The following is a 22883-nucleotide window of genomic DNA, read 5'->3' as shown; positions in this document are numbered from 1 at the left end:
GTTTCCTGCAGAGGGGGGAGCCCTTGGGCAGACCCAGGTCGGACAATGGAGAAAGTCTGTTGGATGAGAAAAGTCTTGACGGCTTTAATTCAGCTGGTGTCGCCACAACTGAAGCACAGCCCATCAGGGGTCACTACAACAAGTAAACCCCCTTCATCCTAACATGTCTAAAACAACCTCCAAAGTCTCACCTATTCTCTTCACGTCCTCGTTCAACCTCCATGAACCTCACTCGTCATCTTCCTCTTCTCCTATAATTATTTCCATCTTTCCACGGACCTAGACAAGATTTTTTTTTGGCTTAGTGTCAAACAATTGTCTTCAAAACACTCAACCTAGAATTTAACTTTTATTTTTGCTCTTTTGTTTGGAGTCGTTTAGATTTAAAAATAAATATCTCAGCACCCAGTTAGACAACAGTGAACACAAAATATTTAGACACGAGCCAAAACCAAAAATGAACTTCAGCTGAAAACCAAAAGTACCCGAACTTTGTTTTCTCCGAGCGTCGCTTTCTGGTATTCGTGTTCCTCTCTGGTGCCAAGCACGCATCCAGGACCATCTTCGTGGTTCCAGCCAGTGAACGTGGTTAAGGACTTACTCTGGAATCTCTTGCCGTATAAAATCCAAACCACAAAGACGTGTTTATGCTTTTAGGAAGGCACAAATATTCAGAAGCCCCAAGTGTGACGGCGGATTAAAGCCAGCTGAGTGCGCTCGAAAAAAATCTGTCTGCTTTCGGAATGTGTCAAAGTGGCAGAGTAGAGCAGAGGAAAAGCAGCAGGACATCTGACTGTGTTAATGGCCTTTTAAAACAAACACCATCCATTTCTCCTCATTTATCTGAGGAGAAAAAACCTACAAAAGGTGTCCCAGACATTGTCTTCAGCGTTGTTGACTGTGGGAGAGAATGTGAAATTTGATTAACTCAGGTGACGGTAACATTCCATTCCACCAGATCAAGTTGACAAATAATTCTTCACGGAAACAATTGTATGACAAAGCTGGTCAATTTCTAACCTTCATATCCGATCCTTCAGAACTACATCTACCCTTTTTAAAGGTCAAACTAAACAAGTGACCCAAGAGGTCGTCCATCCCACAGTTCAACTGGTTTACTAAAGGTTTCACAGAAGGTTTGTGGATAAAATAAATATGTTTTCTCTGAAAGGAGTGTTGGATCTCTCTTTTAGAGAATCTGTACACACAGAGTTAACCGTGACTGTATCATCAGAGACTTTCTGCAGACATTTTCACTGATGTCAGGATCATAAGATACACCGAATCCAGAGGGGGACAAGGTTTCAGTCGGAGACACACCAAAAAAAGATCGCAGTTCCCCACCCTCCCTCCCTCCACTCAACACTAGGTTCAAAGTTCATCACTCTCTAGTGCTGTAAAGAAAAACAGTGGTGCTGATGAACATAAGAGCAATAACATAAACGACTGGGATTAGGGGGAAAATATAGGTCAGTAAACTAAACATCCAGCCAGGCTGTAATCTGACCATGTGTGTATGTGTGCGCGTGTATGTGTGTGTATGTACGTGCTAGAGCTGAAACATTGGTTAAGTGCATTCCTACCACTGATTCCTTAATTGAGATGATTATTTTAATCCGCTTGAATTTTTATCGCACCTGGAGTAAGAGATTACGACCACAAAGATCATGTTATTTTCCAATATAATGTCATCTTATACTGTGATATCAGAACCATCTATATTTGGGCTCAATTCAACAGGAACAAGTAAATAGGGGTGGATATTGGCAAGAATCTGGTAATACCATGCTTATCACCATATAGATACAAGATATGTCACGATATATTGCAATTCTTTAAGAACGAGTACTTGACTCTGGTGTTGCACAATTTAGAGACCAGAGTTTTGATGAATTCTTAACTTCTTTAATTTGTTTAAAAAAAACAAAAGTATTTCCAACCATCGCTTTAATAGGTGCTGGAGTTGACTGCATCCTCTCATACTCAGTAATTGCTTGAATCTAGTGGCCAGAAGTTTTATAAAAAAAAACATAAGATAAGGAACAAATTCCGTGAATATTTGCATGTTAATTGTAATTTTAAAAAAATGCTTTATTTTCCACACACTTTATTGATTAATAGAACTATGATTAAAAATATAAATATACATTTGATTTGAAGGCCAAAAACACAAATTAAAATAGGCTCTTGAATATCAATACAGTATTGTATATAATGTTGCCATATATCGCTGTATCGATATTTTCTTACACCCCTAATATTTACAACATACACACATACGTTGACTTTCAAGTGGATGTGGTGATCAAATTTATCGTGTTTGGTCTTTCAACATGTTTCATAGTTGGTCTTGAGGACAACATGAGAGTGACATCTTGCAGTTCTGCAGGAGGAATTATCCTGCAACCACAGCATCTTAAAGTAGTAGTTACTGCTGCTGCCTCACTGTGAGAACGGTAGCTTCAGGCAACTGCTTGTTTGAAGTGAACATGATTCCTTTTTGTAGGTAATTTGGTTGTTTTTCTGTGCTGCTTTTCAGAGTGGTTGATGACTTGAGCGAGTAGGTGTGTGTGTGTGTGTGTGTCCTGCGAGGGATAGTGGATCGTCCAAGTTGTTACAAGTTATGCAAGATGCATAGGAAGCTAGGCCAGGCGGAAAATGAAAGACACAACTCCAGTCTAGCAAACAAACAAGCTTTGCAAGTTTTACAGGACATTTAAGAATGTCCTCAAAGATTTCTATCATCAGTTATACAAAAACGGTACAATGAAATTTCAAACTAAAAGGTCTCTTTAATTGGATTTGGCTTAATATACCCAGAACTCTGGATATTACCACCCGGCGAGTGTCTCCGAGCAGCTTCTCGTGCGTGTAACGGCACAGTTTGAACCCTCAAGCTCCTGTAGGAAGAAACATGTTTATGGATGTGATTGTCTTTCTTTTGATTTTTCTCAGCGGTCTCATGACACAACTTGTGCAAACAAAAGCAGCTGCAGCGATTGTCCATTTTTAGCCAGAACCACATGAGCGCCTACACATCCTCCCACCCTGCACAGAGCAGCGAGCGAGGAGGAGGGCGAGTCCCGTGTTTGATGGAGGCTTCTGTTTCTCCTGACAGATAGAAGGCAGAAACAAAAGATTCACTTCCTTCCGTTATGGTGGTAAGCAGAGATAAAAGTTAGCAAACCTGTTTTCTCAATCCCGTTATGACTCACACACACTTCCTGTGCAAGTGTATGATGCTGTAGTCTAGTCCAACGCTTCGACTCTACACGTGGTCCAACAGAACATCTGGGCTGAGATAAATCAGTAGAATATTGTTTTCATTAAAATAGAGCTCCTTACTTTGACCTAGACAAGCTTATATGGTGTTGAGACTGCATGTTCTAGCTGGTAGAACTTCAATTCTACTGCTAGAGGCTTCAAGAACATGGTCCTCATCTATAGTCTGACTTCAATTACTAAATCTCATCAAGAGCACGATGACAGCTTGTTTTTCTTATTTTAGGAGCCAATAGCTGCGATGGGAAAACAAGAAGAGTCACTTGAAAAGTTCTACCTGAGGCTGAACAAACATCTTACATCATAGCTCACCAACATGTCATCAGCAAACATCTACTCGACGGACACACAAACAGTTATTACAATCACATAGCTCAGTGCCAACATAGTCCAGAGGGAGAGGGTTAAAGTGTTGAAAAAATTGAATTGAAAACTAAATGGTTTTAATCAAGATGAAAAATGTATGGAAGAATAATTCACTCGGTATAGAATGATACAGGCAGCAAAGCTTCATGGACTATTGCTGCTGTTCATCTTTTCTGTGACAGTCATTGTTGAGCTGCGATGAGAGGTCGGGAGGTGATGGAAAGACAAACAGGAAGTGAGGCAACTGACAGAAAGATAGAGCAGTGAACAGTGAGCCCAAGAACAAAAGCGAGCAGAATACCAAAGCCTGAGTCAAAGAGGAAGAGGCAGTAGAGATAAGTGGCTGTCAGCTTCAATGTGTTCGACTCGGCAGGAACCGTCGGCATCTTAAACCGGCGGCGTAGGAAACAGGAAGTCAGCACTACTCGTCTTCGCAATTTCAAATATTCCACGCAACCAAAAAAATAATTAACACCACCAAATGTTGCTCTGTCAAAATCAGTTCAGAAACTACAGCTTCAGCTTGTATATCATCAGTTCTCGTCTAAAACTGCAGCTCAACAAGTCGAAGATGAAGGGATGAATGACTATCATCCTAACATGTCATTCACCTCCTGATGTTGTCGCTATTTTAAATCTGTGTCTTTGTTGCTGTGCGTCCTGATGTTGTGGTTGTGTAACTGTGCTACTACCTTTGCAAGATTCTGCAGTGTTGATCCCAGTGTGTCTTCTTTTTTCTTTTTTTTATCCACATTTGTTTCTGCTTTGTCCCTTTATTCAGAGTGTGTTATTGTGTGTCTCAGTGTGTCATTCTTCTATGTGTCTGTATACGTCTGTGTCAAAGTGTGTCCATCCCTGGCTGTCTCTGTTCGTGTCCTTGTGTGTTTCCATGTGTAAGCATCTCTGTCTGTCTTCTGCACATCCATGTCAAACACTGCGTTTGTCTGTGTCACTCCAGCAATGTTAGTCCCCAGCCTGTGTGTGTGTGTGTGTGTGTGTGTGTGTGTGTGTGTGTGTGTGTGTGTGTGTGTGTGTGTGTGTGTGTGTGTGTGTGTGTGTGTGTGTGTGTGTGTGTGTGTGTGTGTGTGATTCCAACACACATCCGTTATACTCACCCGCACTGTTTAGAACTCTGACTCGTCGTCACAGAAACCTGACCAGATCACCACAATTGCAGGGTTGCAACAAATGCACGGACCAATGCGCGTACAAGCACACACACACACACACACACACACACACACACACACAAAATTGTTGAGCATTTTTTCCTGCAGTTTCAATGTTTCCATTAAAGGGAATAGACAGCCTTCACTGGTCAGAATAAAAAAGAAATAGTTATATTGATCTTAAGCCCAGCAGCAACACAGCAAACAAATACTATATTATTTATGTATTACTACTTATGTTGTGTTTTTGACAGAGAAGTGGCGGTCGATGAGAATGATAAGCGTTGCTCGATGTATGGAGGCGCAGAGTAGAATAAATAATATAAAGCAACCTTGACAGAAGGATGGAGTAGTGTGAATAAAATGCGTTAAAGGTCATGAACAACAAGAAATGGTCAGTTAAAAGGAATATACTTTTTTTTATGAGAAAAAACATCCCACACATGGACATATACACAAGACATACAAATACAACACGAAAAATGAATTGAAAGTTGAGGAAAATAAAATGCTTGAAAAAAATAACACACACACATTCCTTATAAAAGATAAGATTACGTTATAACATTAATTTGTTTGATTCATTTTTAATTAAGCCATAAACATTTTATTTAATAAAACATTTGAAATCAGAGGGCGCACATAGGTCACTCTCTGCTGGTTTTTTAATTGACTGCTAAACTTTTAATGAAAGAAAAGTGGGAGCTCGCTCAGGTGACTCTCTGCAGGAAGGTCGAGACACTCCTGACAGGAGCACACACTTGAATTAAAACTAAGTGACAGAAGGAGGCTCACCGCACAGCAAGGGTACACAAACACACACACCTTATTATCACCTGGCCACAGCACGACAGCTGCAGCTTCGTAAATGAAAAAGAAAAGAATCTGAGGAAAACTTTTTACTTTCAATTTAAGTTTCTGCTGTGAAGTCAAACTCATCCATGAGTCAGGCCTGACCGTCAACATAACATCTCTGCTCCATGTTGGATATTTCATAGAATCAGATATTGGGTTAAGCCATCTACTAGAAAAACTTCATACCAGTACCAGGATGAAGAACTCATCTCAAACCCTTCCAGGTCCAGTTTATCCTGCTTAGTGTTTGATTCAGAATTTATTTTATCAGAAAATTAAAATGACTGACATCCTGCCATCATTTACGTAACTGACAGATGAAGAAAAAAATTCCTTGTTTCCAAATCTGCTTTCATGTTGGGTTCCAAGAGCGGCAGGCTCCTGACAGAGGAATATGTAGAATGAAAAGTTCTGTTCCGAGTGTATGTATGGCCGTGTGTGCGTGTCATCGGACATTCCTGCAGAGGCTAAAGGGGCTCAGCTGTCGTCTGGGCTATTTTCCGGTGCAACATGCCACTGGAGGATCAGCCAGGATTGTTTTGGTTCTGGAGAAACGGTATGATGGAGTCTGCCAGCACAGAGAGGGAACCAGGTTCCATCACCATAATTAACCGCTGCGAGGAAATCCCTGGTGCCGACTTTGAAGCTAACAGAGCTGGAGGAAGCTACCCACTACGCTTTTCTGTGCTCGGAAGCAAGCGGGAGCTCTTCAGTTTGTTGCCTCTCTCATCCAATTTAAAAGGCATTCCCAAATATATGGCTCTGTTGAGGTTCACACGGTTGTCCAGAACAAGACAGAGGAGGTAGCTACACAGACAACTGATGGGATGGCTGTCAAACACCATTGGAAAATAGTCCATTCCAAAAAAAGCATATTTTTAACCAAAGGTTTAACTGAACACTTGCTACTAGACAGACAAAAGCATAGAGAAGTATGCCTTATATATTTAGGTGTTTCCACCTTAGTCAGGAAAGAGTGTTCGTTGGAACTCTGTAAAAAAAAAAAAAAGTAGAATTCTACAGGGAGGTATCATGCACTAGATCTCTCCGTCATACACAGGAAAATGTAAAGCTTTTCATGACTAGTATATAATATAACATGATCCAAATGTTACAACTCTCCGTAGAACCAGATGTATTCTATATTCAACTCAGCTGAATACAGAACACAGAGTAGAATTCCCAGTAGAATGCCTAAAGCCATCAAGAATTGACGACAGAAAAGGGAAACCGTTTCTTCTGGATCTGCTCACGTACTTGATTAACAAGTCGCTAACAAATGCTTCCCGACTAACTGGGAGGGAGCTCACACAGTCGACTAAACTGGGCTAATTCAGAGGCGGGTCCAGAGAGACGGCCTGACACCGAGAGCCAGAGTTAAAGGCTGACGTTCACACGCCTGCGTCCGCACAGACAAAATCAATAGAAGTTAAAACTTGGAGGGGTTGGTAAAAAAGAACTACGCCCCAGTTTCCTGATTTAGGTCATCAGCGCTCATCTGTACCCGGGAACGTTCCGTCTGTAATTAAAACCAAAAAGTGTGCTGGAGTGGAGATGACGGGATGAGAGTGTGATTAATTTCATCTTTGTTTTTCTCCTCCCACCGAAGCCGGTGAGCGCCGCATTACAAAGTAGACAGGTAACCTCATTTACTCGCCCGTTCACGATGCAAACGTCCCGCAGGGCTGGAGGGGAAGTAAAGAAGCTTCTAATGAGCAGCAGAGAGACTTTACTGAAAGACAAACAGACCAGATAAAGGCGCTGTTTCGTCAGACATGACAGCGCAGAGCACAAGAGGAACTTCGCCTGGACGCTCCAGTGACTACAAATCTACCATCTGAAACTCTCTCATGGTTTTACTCACAGTCCCTCATCGATGTTTCTTCAGGAAACATGTGACAGTTGCTACAACTTTTTTCAACAACTATATATTTGACAAGATAATGTATGGATGTTTTTTTAAAGGATATATGGTTGTATGAACATAAGGATGGATGGTTTTATGAACAGAAGAAGGTTTGGATGTTTAGATGGTTGTATGAACGGATTTATGGATGGCTAGATGGTTGTATAAGCGAATGGATGGATGATAGATAGATGGTTGTATAAGCGAATGGATGGATGGCTAGATGGTTGTATGAGCGAATGGATGGATGATAGATGGTTGTATGAGCGAATGGATGGATGGCTAGATGGTTGTATGAGCGAATGGATGGTAGTATGAGCGAATGGATGGATGGCTAGATGGTTGTATGAGCGAATGGATGGTTGTATGAGCGGATGGATGGTTGTATGAGTGAATGGATGGATGATAGATGGTTGTATGAGCGAATGGATGGATGGCTAGATGGTTGTATGAGCGAATGGATGGTAGTATGAGCGAATGGATGGATGGCTAGATGGTTGAATGAGCGAATGGATGGTAGTATGAGCGAATGGATGGATGGCTAGATGGATGTATGAGCGAATGGATGGTTGTATGAGCGAATGGATGGTTGTATGAGCGAATGGATGGTTGTATGAGCGAATGGATGGTTGTATGAGCGGATGGATGGTTGTATGAGCGGATGTATGGATGGTTGTATGAGCGGATGTATGGAGGGTTGGATGTATGGATGGATGTATGGATGGATGGATGGATGGATGGATGGATGGATGGATGGATGGATGGATGGATGGATGGATGGATGGATGGATGGATGGATGGATGGATGGATGGATGGATGGATGGATGGATGGATGGATGGATGGATGGATGGATGGATGGATGGATGGATGGATGGATGGATGGATGGATGGATGGATGGATGGATGGATGGATGGATGGATGGATGGATGGATGGATGGATGGATGGATGGATGGATGGATGCGTGATAGATGTAAAGAAGCAGATAAGTTCATAAGGAAAGATGGAGGCAAAATAAAACAACAGATTGAAAAAAAGAAAGATGGTGAAATATAGTCATGAATAATGCTCAACAGATAACTTTTGTGATACAAGCACGACTGCTGTGTAATCTTCAAAAAACCCTTCAAATAATGACTGCTTTATTATGAAAGCCGATACAGACATAATTAATGGAGATAACAAGTAAACCGGATGTATGGACCGATACCACTGTTTCCTCTCAGAGGAGGGTGATTTAAAAATAGCCGCCCGGTGTCTAATCTCTGCTGTTAACAATCAATAATGGAAATCTCACATTGCATCATCAGCCCTCCCCCAGCCATCTATCATCACTGCAGTGACCCGTCAGTGGTTCCTCTCTCTGACCTTGATGCTCCACTCTCAGCCTCACAGCTGCTCTTCTAGATCAACTTGGTACAAAGCCAGGACGGACAGAAGACAAGTGATAGAAGGATGGAGCACTGTTCTCCAGGGCAGGAGAAACGATGCACGGGTGGATGAACATAGAGGAGGAAGAATGCATGGATGGACTCATTTGACCGAGAATAGATGGATGGATTGACTGAGGGGAAAGTGAAAGGATGACAGAGTTTTACTCTGAGGAAGTCAGAAAATAAATTGATGGATAACCAGTAATGTCGCAGAAGGACCCAGGATCAGTCTGGATCTTTGCCTGACATCACGTTCGTGCAAAAGAACAATGTCTGGTGCAGCGATGCAGATTCTCCACATATGTTTTATCATGGCTGCCTTAGTGCCCTGGAGCAGCGCAGGAGAACCAGTGGTGTGTGACGAGGTCTGCAGATGTTTCCTCTGCGGTGGAGTCGACTGAGATCACTCGACTCTGGTTCTGAGGTGAAAAGGTCCATATGGTGGTCAAGAGGCAGAACATTGGTTGTTGTTCACAGCAGCTATAACTCCGCCCCCGACCCCTCATCTGGACTGAAGCTCTAATCCTCTTTGGCTGCTCTGATGCACCAGTAACCCTCACCGTCTGGATCCACAAGGGTTAAACACAGGTGAGGACTGATCCTGATGCAATGCTGGACCAGGAACTACTGGTTCACAAACACAACCTCCAGCATCATAACCCGTTATTCCCTCCCCAGACAAAGAAGATACTTTCAGCACCTTCATCCTCCTCAGCTTTATTTATGCACCACAGAGTTGTACTTTTCTCGGTGACACAGCGTACAAGTAGCCAACATGAAATGATGAGATCATTAGTGGCTGAAAACCCAACGACGACCTGAATTCACTTCACGTGTGACATCATGGACCAGAATCCAGCTGCAGCCTGCAGGAGGGTTTTAATTATTCCGTATTGAAGCAGCTGCACCTGCCACAACTTTAAGGAGGTTATACGTGGATGAAAGATGGTTGAAATTGAGCTGTGGGTGGATGGTTATTTTATACCATGTAAAGTTGTTTTGCAGATGGAATTATGTTACCAAGAGCCAATACCAGCAGATATTCTTGATTAGTGGGCGGCAGACCACATACTTTCTTAGATTTGTTTTTAAACAATAAAATTACTTTACATCCTTTTGGCCACTTTTTAAGTATTACTATTTTAAATTTACATCATTTACTTCAGTTTATATTTATAGAAACATAAGATGCTATTTTATTTTGCAGTCAAACGTAAAAAAAGAGTTATGGCTTCTCCTCTCTTTAAATATCAAAATAATATTGTAGTGATCATCATTAGAAATAGTATCAGTAGTATAACGTCTCAAAAAAAATTTTTTTCTACGTTTTAAAATATGAATCTAATTGGCAAAATTTCATTAGCTGTGATTCCATTGAATAAATAATTAAAATAGCACCTAAGAAATTATTATCATTATCACCCTAGCCCTGGAAATATCAGTCACATCTTAATTATTTATACACACGGTAGCATTTTAATTAACTCGTTTCTTCACAGCTCTGCCTGTGAAGTGGTATTGTTTTTGAAAAACTAAACAATCGGAGCACCTGAGCAGCAACGGCACCTTTTCTTCACTGTCCGGAGCCATTATTTTACACAACACAGCGTGGTCCCTAAATCCAGCCGGAGAGAGAGAAAGCGCTTGTTAGTCAGAATAGCTGGAGTCTCTTGTGAATTGAAATTCATCCCCTGAGAGTCAGACAGATTCAGGCTTAGCACTGCTGTCGTGTACAAAGTCGACACCAAATTCAAATCACACACTCTTGCTTCCCACGGCGCTCTACCACTGCCCGAGGAGTCCGCCATTATCACCCCAACCAAGTGGTCTTACCAGCCGTACAGAGATGACTGCTGAGAGGGGGTTCACCGGCCTTTGTTCGCACAATGGGGATTCATTTCAGCTGCTTTTAGCATCAACACTTCACACTTGCAGGTCCTGGGTCTCCCTTTCCCGAGGGGTTCACACACCAGGTGGACATGTGGAAGGGTTAGGCTTGTGGCTAACACACTTCAAGTCAAGCCCTGATTCCATTCTCCTGGAGGGCAGGGAGGCAAAAAAGGTGGGCTACTGGTTCATGCATTCATCAAACTATAAGCTGTGAATTATTGCTTTAAAACTGACACTCAACACAAGGATAAGACTTTAGGGGTTTTGATTGATATAAAAACGGATGTCTTGGTTTCTGCTTGTTAATAAAAAGGAATATAATGCAGCTGATTTCAGTCGTAGGAAAAATGGAGCACGATATGGATCAATCATGAGGTCTCTGTATCGTCTGTTGTGGTAAAAAAAAAGAGCTAAGACAAAAGACAAAAGTCTCCATTAACCATCAGTGGTCATCAACTTTTATAAACAAAAGAACAAAATCATGGATACAAGAAGCACAAATGACATTCCTCTGTCTCGCTCAGATGGGGAGCTTTTTAGGATGACTCCAGGATGTTTTTTTTATGGATTTAAAAAGAAAATAATGTATTGAATGCAATATATTTCTATCTACTTTATATTCATTAGATTTAAAAATGAATAAATAAATGCCATTACAGAAAAAGGGGGACTTTCAAAAGGATACAGGTGAAAATAAACAACGAATGAAAACTTGAAACTTTGCAATTGTCATAATTTGAAAAAGATTTAGCATGGAATGACATTAAAAAAAAGGCAGTAGTAAAGATAGTTTTGTAGTTAAATCACGACTATGTCATAATGCTTGTATTTTTGCCGATCGATCTGCATTATGTCTCATCACACCTCTTTGACCTGTGGATAAGTCAACCAGCCATGACGCATGTTCCCCACACACCAACCTTAGCAACACAAACTAGCCCTGAAACACAATGAACTCTGATTGTGAACACACAAAGTTCTTTTTTTTGTTACCAGACAAAGATGCAGTTTGTGTGGCGTTCATCAAAAACAACAAATCCACAGTAATTGGATGAGTCATAATCTTAATGACTTGATCTGACTCATCATTTTTGGACCGTCTTATTCAATTGAACATGGTAAAATCTAACAAAACTAAATCAAAAAGTCGTCCAGTGAGACTGAAATGATTCTCTTTTCCAAAGCTGCTCCTCTTGCACGGCCGTGACATCACAAGTAAATAAATAACTAGTGGCCAAACACCTTGGCACCCCAAATCTTGCCTGACAGGAGGCGGACGAGAGCAGCGAGCAGCGTTCGAGGGATGAAAGGAGCTTTTCTTTTGGAGAGGAAGCGAGGGCAGCTGACAGAGGAGAGCGAGGTGAGCCGGACGGGCGTCATGCCAGCAACCTCACACGCTGCTGTGGGTCAACATGCAGGGGAGAGCATGCAAAACAGGAAACAGATCGCTCGTATGCATGCGGGGCCACAGAGTCCTGCAGCTAACCATACCTCATCGTTTCTGATGAGTGAATTACCTCCTGTTTATATCTACACTCAGATGAACACGCATGAAACTCACATCCATATATTTCACTTTTCTTCTCAGCCCAAGTGGGATGACGCAACAAGAGTTGGATATTAAAATCCATTTTTACAGCAGCAATAATGCTAGAACGTCAATTTTATTACAACACCACTCCCCTGCAGGAGCCAGTGATGAGCTGAAGTGTGTGTCGTTGGATAAACACAAACACTTCATGTGAAAACAGTGATGTGAGGAAGACAGATGAGGCTGACTGATGATAGTGGGAGCATCAGATGAGGGAAATAAAGAGTGATAAGGTCACAACCTGCTGTCTGCAAATCCACTCGTCTGTCAGGAATAGAGGTGGAAGAGATTTGGTGAGAAAGGTTCTGTTAGAGCAGGAGAACCGTGAGGGTCAGTGGTCTGTCAAGGTCGTTATATTTCTGTCTAAAGGCACTTCTCTTCCTGTCTCACTTTCTTGCTGACATTCATCCAGACGACCTTAGCGGTGATCAAGTCTCAGCAGTGTCCTCACTGACCCCAGCTGTGACGCTGAATCACCAAAATTTGAGACGGAAGGATTTTTGTCGATGGAGGAATCGGAACCAAAAAAAAACAGATGCATTAAAATGTCACGGCCAACAAGTCCAAACCTCACCCACAGAAACAAAACCAATATGTATGACTGAGCTCCCCACCTTATCGCTAATAGAAAGGTCAGACAGAAAAAGCAATTTGGGGCGCTTGTGTCCATCATCTAGTTCTTTGAGTCATACAGCTGGGGACCATAGATGAGAGTTGGAACATAAATGGTAAACAGTGAACTTCGTCTTTTGGCTCAGCTCTTCCTTCACCACGACAGACGTTACAGATCCGTCATTACAGAAGAGACTGATCTCATTTTACATAAGTCGCAAAGTTAAGTCACTTTTAAACACATTCAAGTGACACAAATCACAGCGTGACAGCTCCATTTAGGTCACAACGTCAGTGTCATGGTGTCAGCAACTGAACCACAACCTCACACGTCTGACAGGCTCTTCATGAATCACCAAAAAATGCACTTTTCCTTGGAAGATTATAGTCATAACAGGCATAGCATAATAGATCATGGCAAGATATTCTTAATTATTTTTCCCACAGTTTTGCAGGAACAACAAAAAATAGTTAAAGGGTTCACAACATCATCAGTAAAGATGGGTAAACACCAAGTGTGAAACATTGCAAAACCACATCTCAAATTTCCCCAATATAGAAAGAATTAAGAAATATGTTATCTTATCCTAAGATAAAAAATGACTCAACAGCTCAGAACCCTCTTTTGAGCAATACCTTTACCGATTATCACATGGTTTAGATGAAAGTACACATGTTGCAGTGTCATGATATTACAGATACACAAATGTATTTCAGATCAACAATTTAGACACTAGAGATACAAAAATAAAACCACCAAGATCTGATGAACGTTGACAATTGAACTGTCCCACAGTGCAACACCTCAAACAGGTCTTTAGTTTGCTCAGAAATATCCACATTAGGTCACATTAAAGAGGTTTTTTTTTTAACTTCAGACAGATACTTTTAATCTAGATTATGTTGCTGTCATGTCAAGCTTTTTTCTGTCATTTTCAAATTGCGTTTCATTTTCACACCAAATGAACTTTACATTTCATCAACATTGTGAAAGACAGCGCTACATGTGAACAGGGATGATGACCTTCCTCAGCTCAGATGTCTACGTGAGAAAAATTCTGTTCCAACATTTACTGCCTTTTACATTTTTAAGCAGAGGTACGAGCTATCTGCCTGGTCCGACACTTTATGATCCATGGACGATGCATTAACGACCCGACAGAGCTTCTTTATTATCACATTAATAATGAATTTTACACTCGCTTTAAGTGGTGTGACAACGGACAGTGTGGGCTTGTTAGGCAACTCTGGGTCATGCCGCACAAACCTTCCCACAAATCAATGTGCACATCCTTTATGGTCAATACTCGCGAGCCTGAATTACAGCAACACACACAAAAACACCCATTCAACAAGGGCGGTGAGATTTTCAGCCATAAACTAGCAGGAAAGGACATGAGGGATGCTAGCAGCATAAACACACGCCAATCAAAGTGATCGTCACCCATGGAGACACGCCAGTCACCGAAACGACATGTCAATCATTTCACCTCCTACACATGACGACCACAAACGCACTGATCAGTTGAGCTGCTGAATTCCAAACAGGACACATCCCATTAACCTCTCAACAGGGATGGCAGACTGGTTTCCAGGAAGGAAAATCTCGACGGTGGATGGTTTGTAATCAAGTGAGAATATTTTGGACTACATTTGAATTGTTGTGCAACACGATATATTCTTTGTAACACAAGAAATGTGTGGCATAAACCTATAACCAATAATTCATGATGTGTATACCTCAATTCTGGACTTACTCCTGGCTGCTCTGATGCACCAGTAACCCTCACCGTCTGGATCCAGAAGGGTTAAACACAGGTGAGGACTGATCCTGATCCAATGCTGGACCAGGAACTACTGGTTCACAAACACAACCTCCAGCATCATAACCCGTTATGACTCCAGCGTCAGAAAAAGTCAGTGACTGCCTCAGTGCCTAGTATATCAATAAAGTGACATGGCTGGATGATATGTTAGATCTATGTTACACAGTTGTACATGGATTATCCTAGGTAGGTAATATTAGTTGGCCATGTTTTATCTTGTAATAATATTGGCAGTAAATTCAGCTTTTAAGGGTTTGGTTACGTGATGAAAGAAATATTGTGTTTTCATTCTCGTGTGTTGACGAAGCCAGGATTTCTATCAAGTCAATGTTTAAAAGGCCGTACGCAATCTGACAAACTGAAAACCACTCGAGTAAATTGCCCCACAGCGGGCAAACTGGGACGCCACTGGAGTGGAAACACAGTCGAGATTCCCCCGGCTGCCCGTCACATCATTACACATGGTCCTGGCGCACACTTGCAGGTCCATGTTGGCCAACCACAACAAGACAAGAACACACAGAATTAATCATTTTCTGTTGTCTGTTATTAGAGCTGAGCAACAACCCAAGCACGTTTTAATTGAACACCACAAATATATTTCCCGTGTGTGCGTACGTGTTGGGTCTTGATTCCACCAGCAGGTTATCTAGCATCTTACAATCTTTAAGAATCCAAAGCAACAATGAAGATCAAAGACAATATTAGTTTACATCAGCACTACATTAAATTGAGTTTTGAAAAATAGTGTGGATGGAACTTCATAAAGAAAACTAGTCTGAATATCTTGACTTGAAACTGCTGATTATTTAGCAAGTGTTTGCTAGCATTACTCCAGAGCTTGCAATGGTCGACATGCTGATCTGATGTCAGATGTCTGGATCTATTCAACACCACCACAGCTTCTGTTCAGGCTGGCTTGTGCTCCATTTGCCATTTATTTTTCTGCATCTTCCGAACACGCCAGGGAGCCTCATCGTGTTGAGCGATGGCATTGGACTACTTGTTTGTGCAAATGTGTGTGCCGACAAAAAAAAAAGGGGACCGCTATCGCTGCAGACTAAGCAATTACAAGCCGGCTTCACCCACAGAACCCCCACCGCAGGCATCGCATGGCCGAGGGCTATCAGCATTAGGGAATCATGGGTATAATGGTGGAATGAGCCTTATGGGAGGGGAGCTCTCAAAAACAACCTGCTAATCCCCCATGGAGAGGGGCGTGCTGGGATAGTTTGGGGGTAACGGAGATGGTGTACATACTGACAATAAGTCCATCCCCTGACACGCGCCAGCAGCATTACCCACCCCTCACCCCTCAATGAAGCAAGGCAACATCCCCCAAGGGAGGGGCCCGGGCAGTCAATCGGAACAGGGCAAGATCTTTAGGCATCAGTTCTTGTTTAAACATGATGCCATTTTCAACTGATCCATCACAGGAGACTAAAACACAACACATGGGATGATGAAGATTAAACAGGTACTACAGTGTTGGTGGCTACAGTGAAAACATCAACTCGTTTTTCAGATGAGGCAAGAAGAAACGAGAGTTGTCCCTCCAGAACATGTTAAATTACTTGAAACGCATCCAGGAATACTTGATACCAACTCAGCTGAACCCCAAGGGAAACCTGTTCATCTCTAATTGGCTAACAACCTTCCCACCTTGACGTAAATCAAACATTTACTACCGTCGGGCAAACAAACATCAGGGAAAAGGGGGACATAAAAAGAACCTTTAGAAATTATACAACACTTCTAAGCTTGTCATTACGATCTCTGATAGCCAACTAAGAATCGGCTTCAAATGTCAGGAGACGCGTGACTGGAGGTTGTGTGTCACTGTGTCATGATGCCACATCATTTTAATTAGCGTCGATTGAATCAACCAATCATGCGTGACATTGCTCATCACAGAAGACGAATAATTAAAGTATTTTAATGAGCTGGACTCCTCATGGATGATTGTGCAGAGTAAATAACTGGAATGGAAAGAAAGCAGATAAAAGAAGAATAAGGATGTTCAGACTGCCACAACTCACACAATTCTGTTCCAGGCAGAAACGAAAAAAACGATTCTAAAACAAACAAAAGAAACAACAAACTTTTTTTTCGTTTATCAGGATCTTACTTGGAGAAGTCTTACTTGGATGATCACGCTTTTTTTTTATTTATGTTTTTTCATCAATTCTGTTCATTTTTTCCCTCATACAATGATTATGTTATTGTCGCCATCAGCTAATGCATATGACAAAACTAAGACGTTTTTTTTCTTAAAGCCACTGGTCACAGTAAGATGTGTTTATTTAAAAACAGGTTCACTTTTGGTGCATTTTAGATTCCGGGAAGAAATCAACAAAAACTGTCCTGTATCAGCCTTTTGGAGTCTAAGAAACAAACAGGGAATTTATATCAGCTTAAACCATGCATTTGTTGAATCCCTATGATTTAACTTTAAACAACACCAGTGCCACTTAGCAGAGAGAGATGCCAATAGTTAACAGTTCTCTTAACTATAATCATCTTTATTAAGACCAAAACTGTGTGTCCGTATTCCAAATTATACTCTTATATTTCCGCAAACAACTGTGTAGCTACATTTATAAACAGTGCATCAGCTCCCCATACCAGTAAAATTTGAAAACATACTAGAAATCAGCAAGTCACACACTTTTAGAAGGCAGTAATATTTAAAAGCATCAATCTGCACTCAAATGATACCCCAACCGTGCAGCCGCCTCGACCCCCTGTGGCTATATGAATGTCATTTAGGCTCATAAATAAAATAATTGAATAAATCTTTACTTGGAATGTTCAGAAACAGGAGTTGTACACACTCTCCATGTCTCCAAATCTAAGGCTTAGTGAGTCCATTAAGAAATCAGACATTAACATGATCTCATCAATCTTACGAAGTCTTGCTCTGTGTTAAAACTGCCGACTGGTGGACTAATGGGCAGAGTGACAGACTCTCCACTGGTCCATTCATATTTCATCAAGAGGCGATTCATGGGGTAAGATGAATCAACATCAAACATCCCAAACTTCCAATTAAACCTGGAGACCCACTCGCTCCAGTCAGGAGATCAAATGGTACTCCTGTGCGTGGAAATGTTTTCCAAAAACACCTGGATGGCGGAGGAATATTTAGATATCACTCTGTGGTGACTGTGCTTGATCAAATAAGTAAGAGGAGAATCACATTTTATTCGAATTCTTCTTGTCGTCAGGATGACACACAATTCTCTCGTGAATGAATAATTGAGAAGATTCACATTGTTCTCTGAGGAGAGGAGACATTTGAGGATGATCAGTTAGGTTATGACAGGAGAGGAAACGGGTTCTTTCCGGTAGTGGACCGAAAATCAGGCAAAGATTTTAACTACAAGCTTGCTTAATCATCCATCTTCTTTCACTTAGCTGAGGATGGAAATCTTTGCTAGGAGGTATAGTGATGTTCTACATTGACTCTTCAAGTTGAGTAAGCTAGTTTCTTGCCTTGTCTTTTGGCACTTCCTTCACCACGACAGACAATCCTAGAGCAATACATCCGTTCATCCTACATTACACACACACATCTTACAGATAACCAATGACAGGCTCTGGAACCAGATGTCATCCTTAAAAAAACACCGCAGCCATGACAACCAGTCTGAATTCTACTCTCAGTGTGAGGGATAATTCTATGAGAAAGACATCAGATGTCCACTTAAGAAGACCAATTACAGCTACTTGCTCCATGCATGATGTGATTCGTTGGTGAAAGTACCGTTGATGATAAAATAGGAAACTGATGGTGAACTAATTTCTCCATCTTTCTTGCCTTTTCTTTCCTTAACACCCACGGCAAGAAATGTACAAAAGCATGATGAGGAATACAAGATCCCTCAGCCCAACTGGTCGACAAAAACCCCGAGCAGTTCCTCCACATCTCTGCCTGTGTGTCATGTAACACAAATTTCCCAACAGGAAACAAACACTGCAGTTCCTTCCTCAGAGAGAACATGCCACAAAAGAAGCGTAAGGCTGCCAAAACACATCTTAAAAACTAAATCACGGCCAATTAAATGAGTCTTAATGCTGCTGGAGAATGGCTATGGGAGGAGGGGCTGGATCAAGAGTCCTAATCCAATTAGCAGGACCCCTTCAAGCGGGTTGGGAACTGTAACAAGTATTAAACCCACAGAATAAATATCCTTGTGTCGCCACAAGTGAACTCTGACTGGAGGAAATATTCTAATGAAATGTCTGAGGATGTTTTCTGTCCTGCGGTGGAAGATAACTCAGATCCTCGACGCACCACAATAATGACGACAGGAAACAATATCAAGGGAAGGCTGACCAGATTATATGGACAAGGAGAGGCTTGGGGCCACTTCCTACTCTCGCGTGGGTTTTCTGAAGCAACCCAATGAATTCTGAATAGCAAGTGAGAGGCAATCAATTACATTTTAAGATGAGTTGTAAAACAAGGCAGTAATATTGTAGCCTTGACCAAATATTTGCTAGTTGAAACATCGACTATTTCACATATTGTTTAATATTTAGAAACGGCCCATGGAGACTCGGGTTCTATAAGAAATTGTTTCCATTAGGTTTCCAGTACTTGCTTCAACACTAAGAACATAGTTTTGAAAAAAAATTAGAAGAAATGTGTCCTCTGGAGGTCATGGGTCATACACTTGTGGAAGCTGTGCACCTCAATTGAACCATTTCTGATCTGGAAACAGTTCACTTCAGAAGTGAATTCAAGTCAAGTTCAAACAATATAGTTCCAAAAGAAGAACATCATGTTTTCACCTGACTTTCTTGTTTGTTCAAAGTAAGCTTTTCTATTGACAGCCACAATAGCAAACATGAGTAGAGAGAAAGTGTCTTCAGTGTGTCAGGACTTCTGAGTTTCAAAAGTCTTCGGTGAAGTCTTCAGTGTCAGGACTAGTTATCAATCCATCTGAGGGGTGAACTAAAAACAAAGCTCTCCATTTATTAGTTTTACCTTACCTTACCTTTACAAGTCAAAATACATTGGTCCTCTCACCTGTCACAAGCTTTGGGTACAAAATAACAGAACAAAATATCATGGACAAATATAACCAAAGAAAGAAAATTATATCATTAAAGTTTCCTTTAAGAGCTGATATTTGTTTGTACATCAATATCTATGGCATTGTTTTGACAAAAACGGTGCCTTTATGTATTCCAGTAATGTCCTTTATGTCTCTAAGTCACAGCATAGACACAAGTGATCCTTCCTGTGAGGGAATGGAAATCTATCAGGCATGTCTCACGCATCACGCCCCGAAGAGCTGGGATAAGAATCCAGCCTTCTTCACAGTTTATAGCATCGAATGTCGAATTCATACCCTGAAAGCTTGTTTATATCCTCAAGCCTGTTAAATGACAGTGGTTTGTCAGGTAATTTGACAATAAATGAATCATTTAAAAAACAAACTCACACCAGCAAAACTTCACGTCAGAGATAAATCTGAGTTATTCGCCATAAACTTTCAGAAACACCCCAAAGGTAGAAACTAACTTCCACGAATCACATTTCTATCTCACAACCATCATTTTTTATAAACGACATCCTTCAAATGTGATCACTGATCATGTCCATCCCTGGGACCACAGCAGACCTCCAAGGAATATTGTTATGAGACATTTAATCCGCATCTCAGTGAACAACCCCTTCTGTTTTTTTTGTTGGTCAAACCAAGAAATTCCATCAACAGGACAAGTCTGTGTGTATTATTTTTTAAACATGTAGCTTTGTTTGTCTTCTGCAGGGGAACAATAGGATGTTCATATCTCCAAAAATAACATAAATACTCCACAAATACATGATTGTACAGGGTTTTCACGTAGTTATTTACCAAACTAGGAATAACAAAGGAAGATCATGAAAGAATAAATAAGGGGTGAGAGTTGTGTCTCCTCCAGTGACAGCGTGACGAGGGGATGTAAACGTGCCAGCTCATTTAGGGATCCATGGGGGGTCACAGAGACGACCCTGCGCTGTAGCGATGTGGCAGAACCCCTCGGCACAATAAGATGGAGCACAAAACCGAGCTGGGATGAGATCCAGAAGACAACATCGGACCTCCACAGATGCGGTTCACCTCTACGCGCGGCTACAGGCGGAGGAGGAGGAAAAATAAATCAGGTTGATGAACTTACCGACGCCGTATTTCTCATGCTCCGTGGGTATCCACATGTTTACCGTCGGCTCATTTAGGCGAGAGGTGGGAATAGAAGCGGAAAGCAGGTCTTGTTGACGCCGTAACGCATTCTAGTGGCGTCCAGAGCTCCGGTGTGTAGCGGGACTCATTGTTTAGCTTCCACAGAGAAGAAGACGCTGCTGCTGCTGCTAGTGGTGCGGGGACGAGCCGCGTTCACGGACTGTAGGAAAAAGCAACACCCTGCAGCAATCGCCTGTAGTCGTGTTGGTAGAAGAAAAATCCAACGATTATTATTTAGTTGCTTGTGTTCTTTATAAAATATATAGATTTATTTTAATTAACACGATAGAGTAAATGTGGCATTTCATCAAAATAACAATAAAAAGACAAGCGTCTATATCGTAATGCATGTTATTGAGGATGCATGAAGCAGACATGCTCAGGTCAATATTACACTGATAAACGTTTACAAAATGGCGAATACATTTACTCACAACATTAAACTAAATTATTTCATGTTGAAATTGTGAGATTTTTATGTCCATAATTGATCTAAGTAGGTTCCAAAAAAATATGTACAAAGTCAAGTTTCATTATATAATTATATAATTTTAATGCCCACAAGTAAATCAATTCATTCCTAGTTTAACATACACTGAGAACAAGATGTTGTTCTAGTGACACTAAACCTATTTTTTATCTAGAAAATGTAGACACATGATTCTCATTAAGGATAGAGTTTTTGCAACTTATTTTACTCCTAAGACAGGCTTTGATAGACGAGACTTGGAGTAAATTTAAAATGTAGAAACTTTGTTTGATGGAGATTGACACTCCTACCCAAGACAGTACTGCATAAACAAATGTTATGTTAGTCACATTCCAGTATTGTACGTATTGTACAAAAAACTAGTGTTATTCATTCAAGTTCTACAGCTGATTGACTTAACAGCCTATCCCAGCTGCATAGGGCAAGAGGCAGGGGACACCCTGAACAGGTGGCCAGCAGGGCACACAGAAACACAACCATTCACAGACACAGATTGAGTTCACACTCTTGGGAGGAAACCAGAGTAAAGCAAGCACAGGAAGAACATACACACTTCACACTGAGAATTAGAAGGAAACAAAACCAGCAACCTCGCATTAACTGCTGTGCAGTCACAACCTTATTGCAATGTGTGCAGTTAAACATTCATTAGTGAACACGTTTTATTAAATTCAAAAACAGGTCTAGCAAGGTCTGATACTTTAAATACATTTGCCTCAATATATAAGATGTGTCATAATGGCATTCAAATTTTGACAATTGAACATCACCTAACTCACAGAAATCTTGTGTTAGCTTTTTTTTAAATAAAATATTATCAGTGTTGTGAGTGTGTTTACAGTTTAAAAAAGTCATTTTTCATTACATGTTTACTCAGAAACAAGACTGTGTTTATTTCTTGCTTCTGACATTTTTACATGTAATATAAAATGAATCTTTGTTGTAATTCAATATTGTACATGTGTTTTGTTTGTTAGTTTTGGTCAGGAAGAACAAATTAAAATGCGAAGTTCAATGCAAATGATAATTTCCTTGAACGTTGTTTATTCAAAAATACATTTTCCTGCTGATCTTAAAAAAACACTTAAAAGATCCATTACATATGGTCAATAAGATTTTATAACCTTAAATAACATTTTTTGGGTGACTGAAACATTCCGAGGGTCCATGAACGCATCGTGACTGAACAGCGTGGTATTGTGGGGATTGAAGTGCCGCTGCGTGAC

At 41.0% G+C, this 22883-nt stretch overlaps 1 protein-coding gene across 2 annotated transcripts in view; it reads right to left on the bottom strand.

The window, feature by feature from the left end:
• The window catches only part of dock4b (dedicator of cytokinesis 4b), a 74113-nt gene extending 52781 nt beyond the window's left edge, over window positions 1–21332 (bottom strand). Inside the window, exon 1 of one of the 2 annotated variants that reach the window (XM_087787770.1) lies at window positions 21106–21332. In XM_087787770.1, the coding sequence (XP_087643896.1) occupies window positions 21106–21142 (37 nt within the window). In that variant the 5' untranslated portion in view covers window positions 21143–21332. The remainder of the gene's footprint in view (window positions 1–21105) is intronic. The other variant, XM_087787771.1, reaches the window with a different exon arrangement.
• Window positions 21333–22883: the final 1551 nt, after the last annotated feature.

Source organism: Callionymus lyra, chromosome 3, assembly GCF_982586985.1.
Source record: "Callionymus lyra chromosome 3, fCalLyr1.hap1.1, whole genome shotgun sequence".
In the NCBI taxonomy this organism is placed as follows: domain Eukaryota; kingdom Metazoa; phylum Chordata; class Actinopteri; order Syngnathiformes; family Callionymidae; genus Callionymus; species Callionymus lyra.
This window is presented reverse-complemented; position numbering and strand designations above follow the sequence as displayed.